General features: G+C 52.6%; 1 protein-coding gene across 1 annotated transcript in view; it reads right to left on the bottom strand.

The window, feature by feature from the left end:
* The window catches only part of LOC139229380 (microtubule-associated serine/threonine-protein kinase 3-like), an 80,939-nt gene that overhangs the window by 45,072 nt on the left and 23,829 nt on the right, over positions 1 to 12,038 (bottom strand). Inside the window, exons 2-9 of the mRNA XM_070861079.1 lie at positions 7,358 to 7,443; positions 6,320 to 6,389; positions 5,536 to 5,684; positions 5,008 to 5,086; positions 3,612 to 3,769; positions 2,505 to 2,580; positions 1,502 to 1,711; positions 1,104 to 1,205 (exon numbers count right to left, since the gene is read on the bottom strand). Of these exons, the coding sequence (XP_070717180.1) occupies positions 1,104 to 1,205; positions 1,502 to 1,711; positions 2,505 to 2,580; positions 3,612 to 3,769; positions 5,008 to 5,086; positions 5,536 to 5,684; positions 6,320 to 6,389; positions 7,358 to 7,443 (930 nt within the window). The remainder of the gene's footprint in view (positions 1 to 1,103; positions 1,206 to 1,501; positions 1,712 to 2,504; positions 2,581 to 3,611; positions 3,770 to 5,007; positions 5,087 to 5,535; positions 5,685 to 6,319; positions 6,390 to 7,357; positions 7,444 to 12,038) is intronic.

Raw genomic sequence — 12,038 nt, 5'->3', positions numbered from 1 at the left:
CACTAACTGTACAGGGTCACTGTTTATTCAGGGTAAGGGTCACTCACTAACTGTACAGAGTCACTGTTTATTCAGGGTAAGGGTCACTCACTAACTGTACAGAGTCACTGTTTATTCAGGGTAAGGGTCACTCACTGTAACTGTACAGAGTCACTGTTTATTCAGGGTAAGGTCACTCACTAACTGTACAGAGTCACTGTTTATTCAGGGTAAGGGTCACTCACTAACTGTACAGAGTCACTGTTTATTCAGGGTAAGGGTCACTCACTAACTGTACAGAGTCACTGTTTATTCAGGGTAAGGGTCACTCACTAACTGTACAGAGTCACTGTTTATTCAGGGTAAGGGTCACTCACTGTAACTGTACAGAGTCACTGTTTATTCAGGGTAAGGGTCACTCACTGTAACTGTACAGAGTCACTGTTTATTCAGGGTAAGGGTCACTCACTAACTGTACAGAGTCAGTGTTTATTCAGGGTAAGAGTCACTCACTGTAACTGTACAGAGTCACTGTTTATTCAGGATAAGGGTCACTCACTAACTGTACAGAGTCACTGTTTATTCAGGATAAGGGTCACTCACTAACTGTACAGAGTCACTGTTTATTCAGGGTAAGGGTCACTCACTAACTGTACAGAGTCATTGTTTATTCAGGGTAAGGGTCACTCACTAACTGTACAGAGTCACTGTTTATTCAGGGTAAGGGTCACTCACTAACTGTACAGAGTCACTGTTTATTCAGGGTAAGGGTCACTCACTAACTGTACAGAGTCACTGTTTATTCAGGGTAAGGGTCACTCACTAACTGTACAGAGTCACTGTTTATTCAGGGTAAGGGTCACTCACTAACTGTACAGAGTCACTGTTTATTCAGGGTAAGGGTCACTCACTAATTGTACAGAGTCACTGTTTATTCAGGGTAAGGGTCACTCACTAACTGTACAGGGTCACTGTTTATTCAGGGTAAGGGTCACTCACTAATTGTACAGAGTCACTGTTTATTCAGGGTAAGGGTCACTCACTAACTGTACAGGGCGGCCCATTTTGCACCCATGCCGATGATGACGACCTGTGAGCTGACGGGAGGACAATGCGAAACTCACCAAACATTCGAGGAGACGAGCCGGCCGAGCGATGACCATCAGCAACTTCCTCACAAGCTGCGTAATAAACGTCACCTCGTCACTGTCCGAACGCTCGAAGGCCTGGAGAGAAACATCAGAGAAAGTCCGTCACACGGAAGCAATAGGGCCGTGGGAGGGGGCGGGGTCTAGAACCGACCCACTATTCCCCCCCCCCCACCACTTACTGCTCCACCCCCACTGACCCCCAACTCACTGCCCCCATTGTGCCCCCCGCTCCCCCACTGACCCCCACTCACTGCCCCCCCACCCTCACTGCACCCCCACTTACTGCCCCTCTCGCTCACTAACCACCCTCACTGCCCCCCCACCTCACTGCCCCCTGGGTTGGGTTGGGCAGGGGTGGGTTGGAGACTTACATCCTGCAGCATCTTCTCCAGATTTTCCTGTAACTCGAGGAAGTAGCGGGAGGTGATGAGAGCTTCATGTGACTTCTCCAGACAGTCCCGCGCCAGTTCGATGATCTGATGGTGAATGAAGCCGAGCACTCCATCCGCGAGCGGCAAAATACTGTCAGGCGAGAAACTGATGACAATATCCTGAAGTCGTTCCTCCATCTGAGCTGTGGCCTATCGCAGAGAAAAACCAGCAGGTTAATAGAGCGAGTACAGCGAGGGTGTAAAATGTTACACAAAACACACATCCAAGCAGAGATTCGACGGGACAACATGAAATCCAATACGACAGTGGGAATAGGGACAGGGATAAATATTGGCCTGGACACCGGGAATAACTCCCCTGCTCTTCTTCAAAATAGTGCCACGGGATCTTTTACATCCACCTGAGGGGACAGACATTTAACATTTCATTGATAAAACGCTCCTCCGACAGTGCGGCACTCCCTCAGTACTGCCCCTCCGACAGTGTAGCACTCCCTCAGTACTGCCCCTCCGACAGTGCGGCGCTCCCTCAGTATCGCCCCTCCGACAGTGTGGCACTCCCTCAGTACTGCCCCTCCGACAGTGTGGCACTCCCTCAGTACCGCCCCTCCGACAGTGCGGCGCTCCCTCAGTATCGCCCCTCCGACAGTGCGGCACTCCCTCAGTACTGCCCCTCCGATAGTGCGGCGCTCCCTCAGTACTGCCCCTCCGATAGTGCGGCGCTCCCTCAGTACCGCCCCTCCGACAGTGTGGCGGCTCAGTACTGCATTGGAGGGTCGACCTGGATTTTGTGCTCAAGTCTCTGGAGTGGGGCTTGAACCCACGACCTTCTGACGAAAAGGCAAGTGTGCCAAGGCTGACACTTTATACGGTGTAATGGATTGCGACGGGGGACGCAGGGCGCATTGTGATGAGGGGCGCAGAGTGGATTGTGATTGGGTTACAGGCAGTAATCTTGAGTTTCATCGCATTGATGTCTTACCTTAGGAAACCGCTCTTTGTAAACATGATTCATCATCACAATCTCATTATCGAAGGAGATGGATGATCTCCCAGGACTGTGAGGAAATAGAAATAACAGATATTATTGATTTTGGAGATATTCTTACGGCACTGTATATCTGGCACTTTGAGCTTTTGCCTATGGTTTGTGACCGGTTGGGTGAAAGTGGCTATCAGTCCCAGACACAGCTCTGGGATGGCAGGTTGCCGGAATCACCTGGTTTGCAACAACTGGAGTTAAGGTTTAGGGCTCAGTAACAGGCCCACAGCTAGTGTGGTAGTCGGAAGGTTTCCCTGGGGCAGACGGTGTGTACAGTGGTTTGGGGTTGCTCAGTGATATCTGATTTCGTGCTGCACCAGACAATGGTCGAGCAGACAGAGCGTGACCAGTTACCGACACATGAGCGGAGAAAAGCAGGCATAAGTGCCCCGGTTACCAGGTCCACAGAACTCCGAGGGATTTAAGACTGATGTTGCTTTCATTGATGGTGTCCATTGCTCTATCTGCCGGACTGTTAACCAAATGCATTCTAGTTATGGAGCAACTCTATGAAACCTGTCTCGTCGCCGAGAGCGTGCAGAAATCAAGCGCAGGCAGCGGAAAGAGCGTGCGATAAACCAGTCCCACCCACCCCTTCCCTCAACGACTATCTGTCCCACCTGTGACAGGGACTGTGTTTCTCATATTGGACTCTTCAGTCACCTGAGAACTCATTTTTAGAGTGGAAGCAAGTCTTCCTCGATGCTGAGGGACTGCCTATGACGATGATGAAACCTGTCTCCTGAATAAACAATGGAATAAATAGATAGTGGGGCTCTCTACCTGTTGTGTGTTCAACTCTCTGAGAAGTGTCTGCGGGGTTTAGAACTGCTGGTCTGTTTGTCCGAGGCTCATTATTGCCCAAAGGCTGTGCATCCGATTGCAACAGGTGCGTGAGGGTGCCCCATCCTCCCGATCGGGCGGTGCTGGGATTACTGGCCACATTCAGTGTCAGCGAGAGAACGTCTGGTGCAGATACAGCCACGGCTCCCTCCCTCCCGCCCTCCCCTGTGGGCGCAGGCTGGCTGCTCCTGCTGGGCATCGTACCTGAGACTCCTGGATCGAGGCCTGATGCTGGGCGAGTGCCGCCCCTCCTCGTCAGCAACACTGTCCGTGCTGCAGAAGTGTTTGGACAGGAAGCGCAGCTCGTCCGGTGTGGGCTGGAATGGCAGCTGATGCAAACGTTCCTGGGAGGAGGAGGAGGACTGGAAAAAAACCACCACAAGAGGAGGAGAAATGATGAAACTGAAAAGACTCCGAGCGAAGACCGATAGACGCAGAGAACAGAGATTACTAACCGAGACAGAAGCAGGAAGGTAGGACATGGACATACTCGGAGGGGGGTGGGGGGGGGGGAGGGTCTCGACTCCCCCACCACCCAGAACGCCGCCTTTCCCCGCGCTCTCCCTATCTCCACCCACACACCTCTCCCCCACCTCTCCAGGCGCTCTCTCCACACTCCCCTTCCACACTCCCCCACCACCCCCCCACCCCCCACCCCACACGCCCCTCCCCCACCACCCCCCCACCCCACACGCCCCTCCCCCACCACCCCCCCACCCCCCACCCCACACGCCCCTCCCCCACCACCCGGAACACCAACTTTCCCGCGCTCTCCTCACCTCCACCTCCTCCCCCACACATTCCCCTCGCCCCGCGCTCTCTCCCCCACCGCGCCCTCCCCGCACTGCCCTCCCCCGCGGCACCCCCTTGCCCTGCGCCCTCTCCCGCGCTCTCCTCACACATCCCTCCCCCACCTCTCCCCTGCGTTCTCCCCACACACACCTCCCCCACCTCTCCCCACACACCCCTCCCACACCTCTCCCCACACTCCCCTCCCCCACCTCTCCCCACACTCCCCTCCCCCACCTCTCCCCACACTCCCCTCCCCCACCTCTCCCCACACTCCCCTCCCCCAACTCTCCCCACACTCCCCTCCCCCACCTCTCCCCACGCTCCTCTCCCCACACTCCCCTCCCCCACCTCTCCCCACACTCCCCTCCCCCACCTCTCCCCACACTCCCCTCCCCCAACTCTCCCCACACTCCCCTCCCCCAACTCTCCCCACACTCCCCTCCCCCAACTCTCCCCACACTCACCTCTCCCCACCCCCCCCCAACCTGCCCCTCTCCTTCCCCTCCCCCACGCCCTGCACCCGTCCTTCCCCCGTGCTCTCCCCACACTCCTCTCCCCCACCCTCCACACCACCCCCAACCTGCCCCTCTCCTCCCCCTCCCTCTGCCCCTTTCCTCCCCCTCCTCCTGCATCCTCCCTCTTCCCCCCCCCCCCACACCCTCTGCACTCTCCCCTTCCCTACCTCCTGAACCCTCCCTCTCCCCCACCCCCCCACCCTCTGCACCCTCCCCCCCCCCCCCGCACCCGGATGAGAAGCTGCCCGGAGAAGATTGCAAAACAGTCCAATGTTCCCGAACGAGTGACTCACTGAAAGGGTGGAGCTCGGGGTGTTGGTTCCATATCCGGATGATGGAAGTGAGGCCAAGGACCAGCGACGGCCATCCACCCTGTGAATAGGGAATTTGAACAAAAAATGTCAACTCAACAAGGTCACCATTATTGCTGAGCAGGAACAGATCCTCTCTCAAACGCAGCTAATCCCTGCCTATCCAATCCCAGCCCCGGTAAACTGGATCCAGTAGATTAAAGAACATCACTAATCATAGGGATTTACTGCACGGAAGGAGGCCATTACACTTCTCCGGATTGAATTCCATTTGCCACTGTTCTGCCCACCTGACCAGTCCATTGATATCTTCCTACATCTGCAGCTTTCTTCTTCATTATCAACCACACAGCCTGTTTTAGTGTCATCTGCAAACTTTTTAATCACACCCACAACATTCTAGTCCAAGTCATTGATTAAAAACCACAAATAGCAAGGGACCCAGTACTGAGCCCTGCAAAACCCCACTGGAACAGCCTTCCAGTCGCAAAAACAGCCATCAACCATTACCTTTTGCTTCCTGCCTCAGCCAATTTTGGATCCAACTTGCTACTTTGCCTGGATCCCATCCTTTTACCCGAAACGCAGAGCTCAAGTTGCTGTAACTGGTGACACTTCCTGCACATGGTCATCAATGCTTCGCGACGCGTCCGGCCTTCCTACATGGTGCAGGATGTACATTGATGATTCAGATAAATTCAAACAGGGGGCTGGGGTTGGATCGGGGGTTGGGGGTCGGGGGTCGAGGTCAGGGGTCGGTGCCGGAGGTCGGGTCCCGAGACCTGGGGTTGGGGGCTGTGGCAGGGACAGACCCCAGTGATTTGTTTAGTCAGTGAAAGGATTTAAATGCAGGAAAGGCCTGTCTGCATCTGAAGAAAGAAGCCAGGCTAAGGTTTTGGGCAGCGAGTTCTGCCAGAATCAAGCAATGGGAGCCAAGAACAAAAGGGAAAGAGTCTGGAACCAATGGACTGACTTCAGGAAACCTCAACTCTGGCCACTGCTCAGCTCACAAACCGAGGGACTTTCCCTCAGCCTGTGTCCAATTCACTAATCAGCTGGGGTTGGAGTTGGGGCACTGGAGTCGGACTGTAATGGGAGCAGTCTGGACTCTGGGAATGCGGGATGGAGTGGGGTCGGAGGGCCGGGCGGAGTGGGGTCGGAGGGCCGGGCGGAGTGGGGTCGGAGGATGGGAATTTCTGTTTTCCCTGTCCCCAATATTCTTCCTGCTGGATCACGAGATGCTTGCCAATATCTCAAATATACGGAGGAATTCCTCGCGCCAGGAACACATTACCTGCGAGCAAATGGAAAGTTGAGAGCGGCGCTGGTGGAGAAATTCCTCGGACTGTCCAATGGGCTTCCAGCTAAACAAGATCACAAATAAATTGTTGAGGAACTTTTAATTAAAAAGTGACATCGAAAGTAAATATCAGCACTTCCTCTTGGAAAAAAAAAGAATGAGCTCCCTTTACACTGTCCCATCAAACACTTCCAGGGCAGGTACAGGGGGTTAGATACAGAGTAAAGCTCCCTTTACACTGTCCCATCAAACACTCCCAGGGCAGGTACAGCACGGGGTTATATACAGAGTAAAGCTCCCTCTACACTGTCCTATCAAACACTCCCAGGGCAGGTACAGCACGGGTTAGATACAGAGTAAAGCTCCCTCTACACCGTCCCATCAAACACTCCCAGGGCAGGTACAGGGGGTTAGATACAGAGTAAAGCTCCCGCTACACTGTCCCATCAAACACTCCCAGGGCAGGTACAACACGGGGTTAGATACAGAGTAAAGCTCCCTCTACACTGTCCCATCAAACACTCCCAGGACAGGTACAGCACGGGGTTAGATACAGAGTAAAGCTTCCTTTAAACTGTCCCATCAAACACTCCCAGGGCAGGTACAGCACGGGGTTAGATACAGAGTAAAGCTCCCTCTACACTGTCCCATCAAACACTCCCAGAGCAGGTACAGCACGGGGTTAGATACAGAGTAAAGAATATAAGAACTAGCAGGAGTAGGCCACTCGGCCCCTCGAGCCTGCTCCGTCATTCAGCAAGATCATGGGCTGATCTTCTACCTCAACTCCACCTTCCCACACTATCCGTATATACCCCTCGATTCCCTTAATATCCAACAATCTATTGATTTCTCCGTGACCTTTACAGTGAGCCTGTATGCTGGTTGTTGCCGCAATACTGGTCACACCGAGTGGGGAACGCTTTATAAAGATTTCAGAATGTGACATTTTCATCTCAAACCTCGACGCGCTGCAAGTTCCCGAGAAGAAACAAAGAAATGATTTGAAATGTTTCTGAACGTTTCTTTTACCTGTTGGTACAGAGAGTGGCGAGAGAGGCCGAGAGAGACTGGGTGATGGGGAGCTGACCACCAGGCTCTTCCTGTTGCTGCGACAACTGAGAAATCAAGAAAATAACATTCAGTCCGAGTTAGCTGGAAATTGGAGCAACACCCGGAGCAGGAGCCGTCTGGAGCAGGAACATACACAGAAAACACAGAAAATAGGTGCAGGAGCAGGCCATTCGGCCCTTCGAACCTGCACCACCATTCAATATAATCATGGCTGATCATGCAACTTCAGTACCCCATTCCTGCTTTCTCTCCATACCCCTTGATCCCTTTAGCCATAAGGGCCATATCTAACTCCCTTTTGAATATATCTAACGAACTGGCCTCAACAACTTTCTGCAGTAGAGAATTCCACAGGTTCACAACTCTCTGAGTGAAGAAGTTTCTCCTCATCTTGGTCCTAAATGGCTTACCCCTTATCCTTAGACTGTGACCCCTGGTTCTAGACTTTCCCAACATCGGGAACATTCTTCCTGCATCTAACCTGTCCAATCCCGTCAGAATTTTATGTTTCTATGAGAACCCGTCTCATTCTTCTAAATTCCAGTGAACATAAGCCTAGTCGATCCAGTCTTTCTTCATATGCCATTCCTGCCATCCCGGGAATCAGTCTGGTGAACCTTTGCTGCACTTCCTCAATAAGCAAGAATGTCCTTCCTCAGATTCGGAGACCAAAACTGTGCACAATATTCAAGGTGTGACCTCACCAAGCCCCGGTACAAATCTGTACATGGGCGTTACAACACGGAGAGAGGCCATTCGGCCCACCCAGTGTGTGCCCCGGTGGTTGTCCTCCGCATGAGTATATAGTTCCATTCACATTTACCCGCCCTGTTCCCATATAGAAACATAGAAAATAGGTGCAGGAGTAGGCCATTCGGCCCTTCGAGCCTGCAGCACCATTCAATGAGTTCATGGCTGAACATGCAACTTCAGTACCCCATTCCTGCTTTCTCTCCATTCCGCCATCCATCTCTCCAATCTAAGCCTGAATGTTGACACAGTTTCTGTCTCAACCATTAACCCTGGCAGTGAATCCACAGCCTCACAACTCTCTGTGTGACCTGCTTTCTCCTGCCCTCTGTCCTAGATGAGATGTTAAACCGAGGCCCCGTCTGCCCTCTTAGGTGAATGTAACAGATCACATAGCCAGCCATTATTGGAAGAAAAGCAGGGGAATTCTCCCCGGTGTCCTGGGGCCAATACTTATCCCCCAACCAGTACCAAAAAAAACATGTTCCGGTCATTTTCTCATTGCTGTTTGTGGGAGCTTGCTGTGCACAAATTGGCTGCCGCGTTCCCCACATTACAACAGAGACTACACTTCAAAAGTACTTCATTGGCTGTAAAGCGCTTTGGGATGTCCCGAGGATGTGAAAGATGCTATATAAATGCAAGTTCTTTCTTATATTTAACCTTGTATTTATAGCCCCCTCGTTCGAGACCCTCCACTGCTGGAAACAGTCTACTTCTATCTACCCGCCTGTCCTTTCATCATTTTAAACACTTCTATCATATCGCTCTGTAACCAGCACTATTCCTACAAAAACATCCCATTGGGGCAAGAACAGTACCAGGGAATGGGACAACATTGGGAACGACGAGGCAGGAAAAGAGCAGGAATTGGGATGAAGGGAGTCAGGGGCACAGCTTCACCTGGTGGCACTTGTCTTTATACATCACCTTTAACGTCGTAAAATCTCCCCAGGTGCTTCACAGGAGGCTTATCAACCAAAAATTGACACCAAGCCACATATTAGGACAGGTGGTCACAGAGGTAGGTTTTAAGGAGCGTCTTAAAGGAGGAGAGAGAGGTAAAGTGAAGAGGTTTAGGGAGGGAATTCCAGAGCTCAGGGCCCAGGCAGCTGAAGGTACGGCCGCCAATGGTGGAGTGATAGAAATCGGGGATATGCAGGAGGCCAGAATTGGAGCGCAGAATTCTCGGAGGGTTGTAGGGCAGGAGGAGATTACAGAAATAGGGAGGGGCGAGGGCCATGGAGGGATTTAAATACAAGGATGAGAATTTTAAAATCAAGGCGTCGCCGGAACGGGAACCAATGTAGGTCAGCGAGCACAGGGGTGATGGGTGAGCGCGACTTGGTGCGAGTTAGGACATGGGCAGCCGAGTTTTGGATGCGCTTAAGTTTACGGAGGGTGGAAGATGGAAGGCCGGCCAGGGGAGCGTTGGAATAGTCGTGTCTAGAGGTAACAAAGGCACGGATGAGAGTTTCAGCAGCGGATGAGCTGAGGCAGGGGCAGAGACAGGCGATGCTATGGAGGCAGAAGTAGGCGGTTTTGGTGACTGCATGGATATGTGGCCGGAAGCTCATCTCCAGGTCAAATATGACACCAAGGTTCAGCCTCAGACAGTTGCCAGCGGGAGGGACAGAGTCGGTGGCTGGGGAACGGAGTTTGTGGCGGGGACCAAAGACAATGGCTTCAATCTTCCCAATATTTAGTTGGAGGAAATTTCTGCTCATCCAGAACTGGATGTTGGAAATGCAGCGTGACAAATTAAGAGACCTTGCAGGGGTTGAGGGAGACGGTGGCGGTGGTGGTGAGGTTAAAGCTGGGTGTTATCAGCGTACACGTGGAACCCGGCATTGAGTTTTTCGGATGATATTGCCGAGGGGCAGCATGTAGATGAAAAATAGGAAACTGCCCCTGTTAGCGCCCTGGAGGAGTGGCAATGGTGGCGGTAAGCACTTCCGGGAGGCCGGCAGCTTCCAGTGCCCCCCTCCACCCCGGGACATTCACTGCCAGGTTTGTGGCCGCAGAGCATTACTGCCCGGAAGAGAGCCGGGGTACGACAACGGCTCGATTTTTGGCTGCCGCCCGATGCGTAGCAGCTCGCAGCGTGCGCCCTGGTGGGACCGCCTGTGGAAGCTATAGCGGCCGCAGTGAGGGAAGCAATGTCGACCTCGGGCCAATGCGACTGTTTGTTTGTTGCGATTTATGTCTGGCGTGAGGTATTTATTGGGAATGTTTGGTGGGGTTTCTCAGGGGTTTTCCCCACCCCCAGGCCTCTCTTCGGTCGCTCTGAGGCCGGCTGTTTAGCTCGGGATTGTCGCTTGCTCAGCCAGCCTAGTGCTCAGAGAAAGGTGTGGGACACCTGCCTTGCCACTCCGCCCCACACTCAGGGCCCAGCTGCCCAATTTTACCGACTGAGGCACAAACTGTGCCGCCCTGAAATGAGAACGTTTTAAATGTTGGTGTTGAGAGAGATTTGGGCAAGAAAAACTGAAAGCGAGCATGCAGGTACAGCAAGCAATAAGGAAAGCAAATGGCATGTTGTCCTTTATTGCAAGGGGGTTGGACTATAAGAGTAAGGAAGGCTTGCTCTCACTGTACAGGGCCTTGGTGAGACCACACCTGGAGAACTGTGCACAGTTTTGGTATCCTAATCTAAGGAAGGATACACTTTCTTTGGAGGCGGGGCAACATAAATTCACGAGATTGATTCCTGGGATGAGAGGGCTGTCTTATGATGAGAGAGTATGTAGAATGAGCCTATATGCTCTGGAGTTTAGAAGAATGAGAGGTGATTTCATTGAAACATACAAGATTCTGTCTGAAGGAATTGACAAGGTAGATGGAGAATGTTTCCCCCTGGCTGGAGAGTCTAGAACCAGGGCACAGACTCAGGATAAGGGGTCGGCCATTTAGGACTGAGATGAGGAGAAATTTCTTCACCCAGAGGGCTGTGGTTGCTAAGTTTCTGCCCTGCGCTCTCCCCATAGCCCTGTATCAATCCCAAACTAATCCCACTGCCCCACTCTCCACATGGCCCTGTCAAAGGCAAACTAATCCCACTCTCTCCCCACAGCCCTGTATCAATCCCCAAACTAATCCCACCGCCCCACTCTCTCCCCATAGCCCTGTATCAATGCCAAACTAATCCCACTACCCCGCTCTCTCCCCATAGCCCTGTATCAATCCCAAACTAATCCCACTGCCCCGCTCTCTCCCCATAGCCCTGTATCAATCCCCAAACTAATCCCACTACCCCGCTCTCTCCCCATAGCCCTGTATCAATCCCAAACTAATCCCACTGCCCCGCTCTCTCCCCATAGCCCTGTATCAATCCCCAAACTAATCCCACTGCCCCGCTCTCTCCCCACAGCCCTGTATCAATCCCAAACTAATCCCACTGCCCCACTCTCTCCCCATAGCCCTGTCAAAGACAAACTAATCCCACTCTCTCCCCACAGTCCTGTATCAAGCCCAAACTAATCCCACTGCTCCATTCTACCGCGAGCCCTGTATCAATCCAACACTAATCCCACTGCCCCACTTTCCCCCCAGCCCTGTATCAATCCCACACTAATCCCACTGCCCCGCTCGCTCAATAGCCCTGTATCAGTCCCACATTAATCCCACTGCCCCGCTCTCCCCACAGCCCTGTAAGAATCCCATATTAATCCCACTGCCCCGCTCTCTTCCCTTAGCCCTGCATCAATCCCAAACAAATATTTATCCCACTTTCCCTTGCCTCAACCATTTCCCATGACAAACATTCCAAATTCCAACAACTGTATGTAAAGAATGAGCTAACCTCTGTCCTCACTCTTAAGACATTTTTCAACTGCTGTCCCTCATCACTGAATCCGTACCAGAGTCCCTGTGGGTGGGTTTTCTCCTG

This window comes from Pristiophorus japonicus, chromosome 18 (genome assembly GCF_044704955.1).
Source record: "Pristiophorus japonicus isolate sPriJap1 chromosome 18, sPriJap1.hap1, whole genome shotgun sequence".
Classification (NCBI taxonomy): Eukaryota; Metazoa; Chordata; class Chondrichthyes; family Pristiophoridae; genus Pristiophorus; species Pristiophorus japonicus.
Note: the sequence above shows the minus strand (reverse complement) of the source record. Positions and strands in the feature narration are given on the sequence as shown.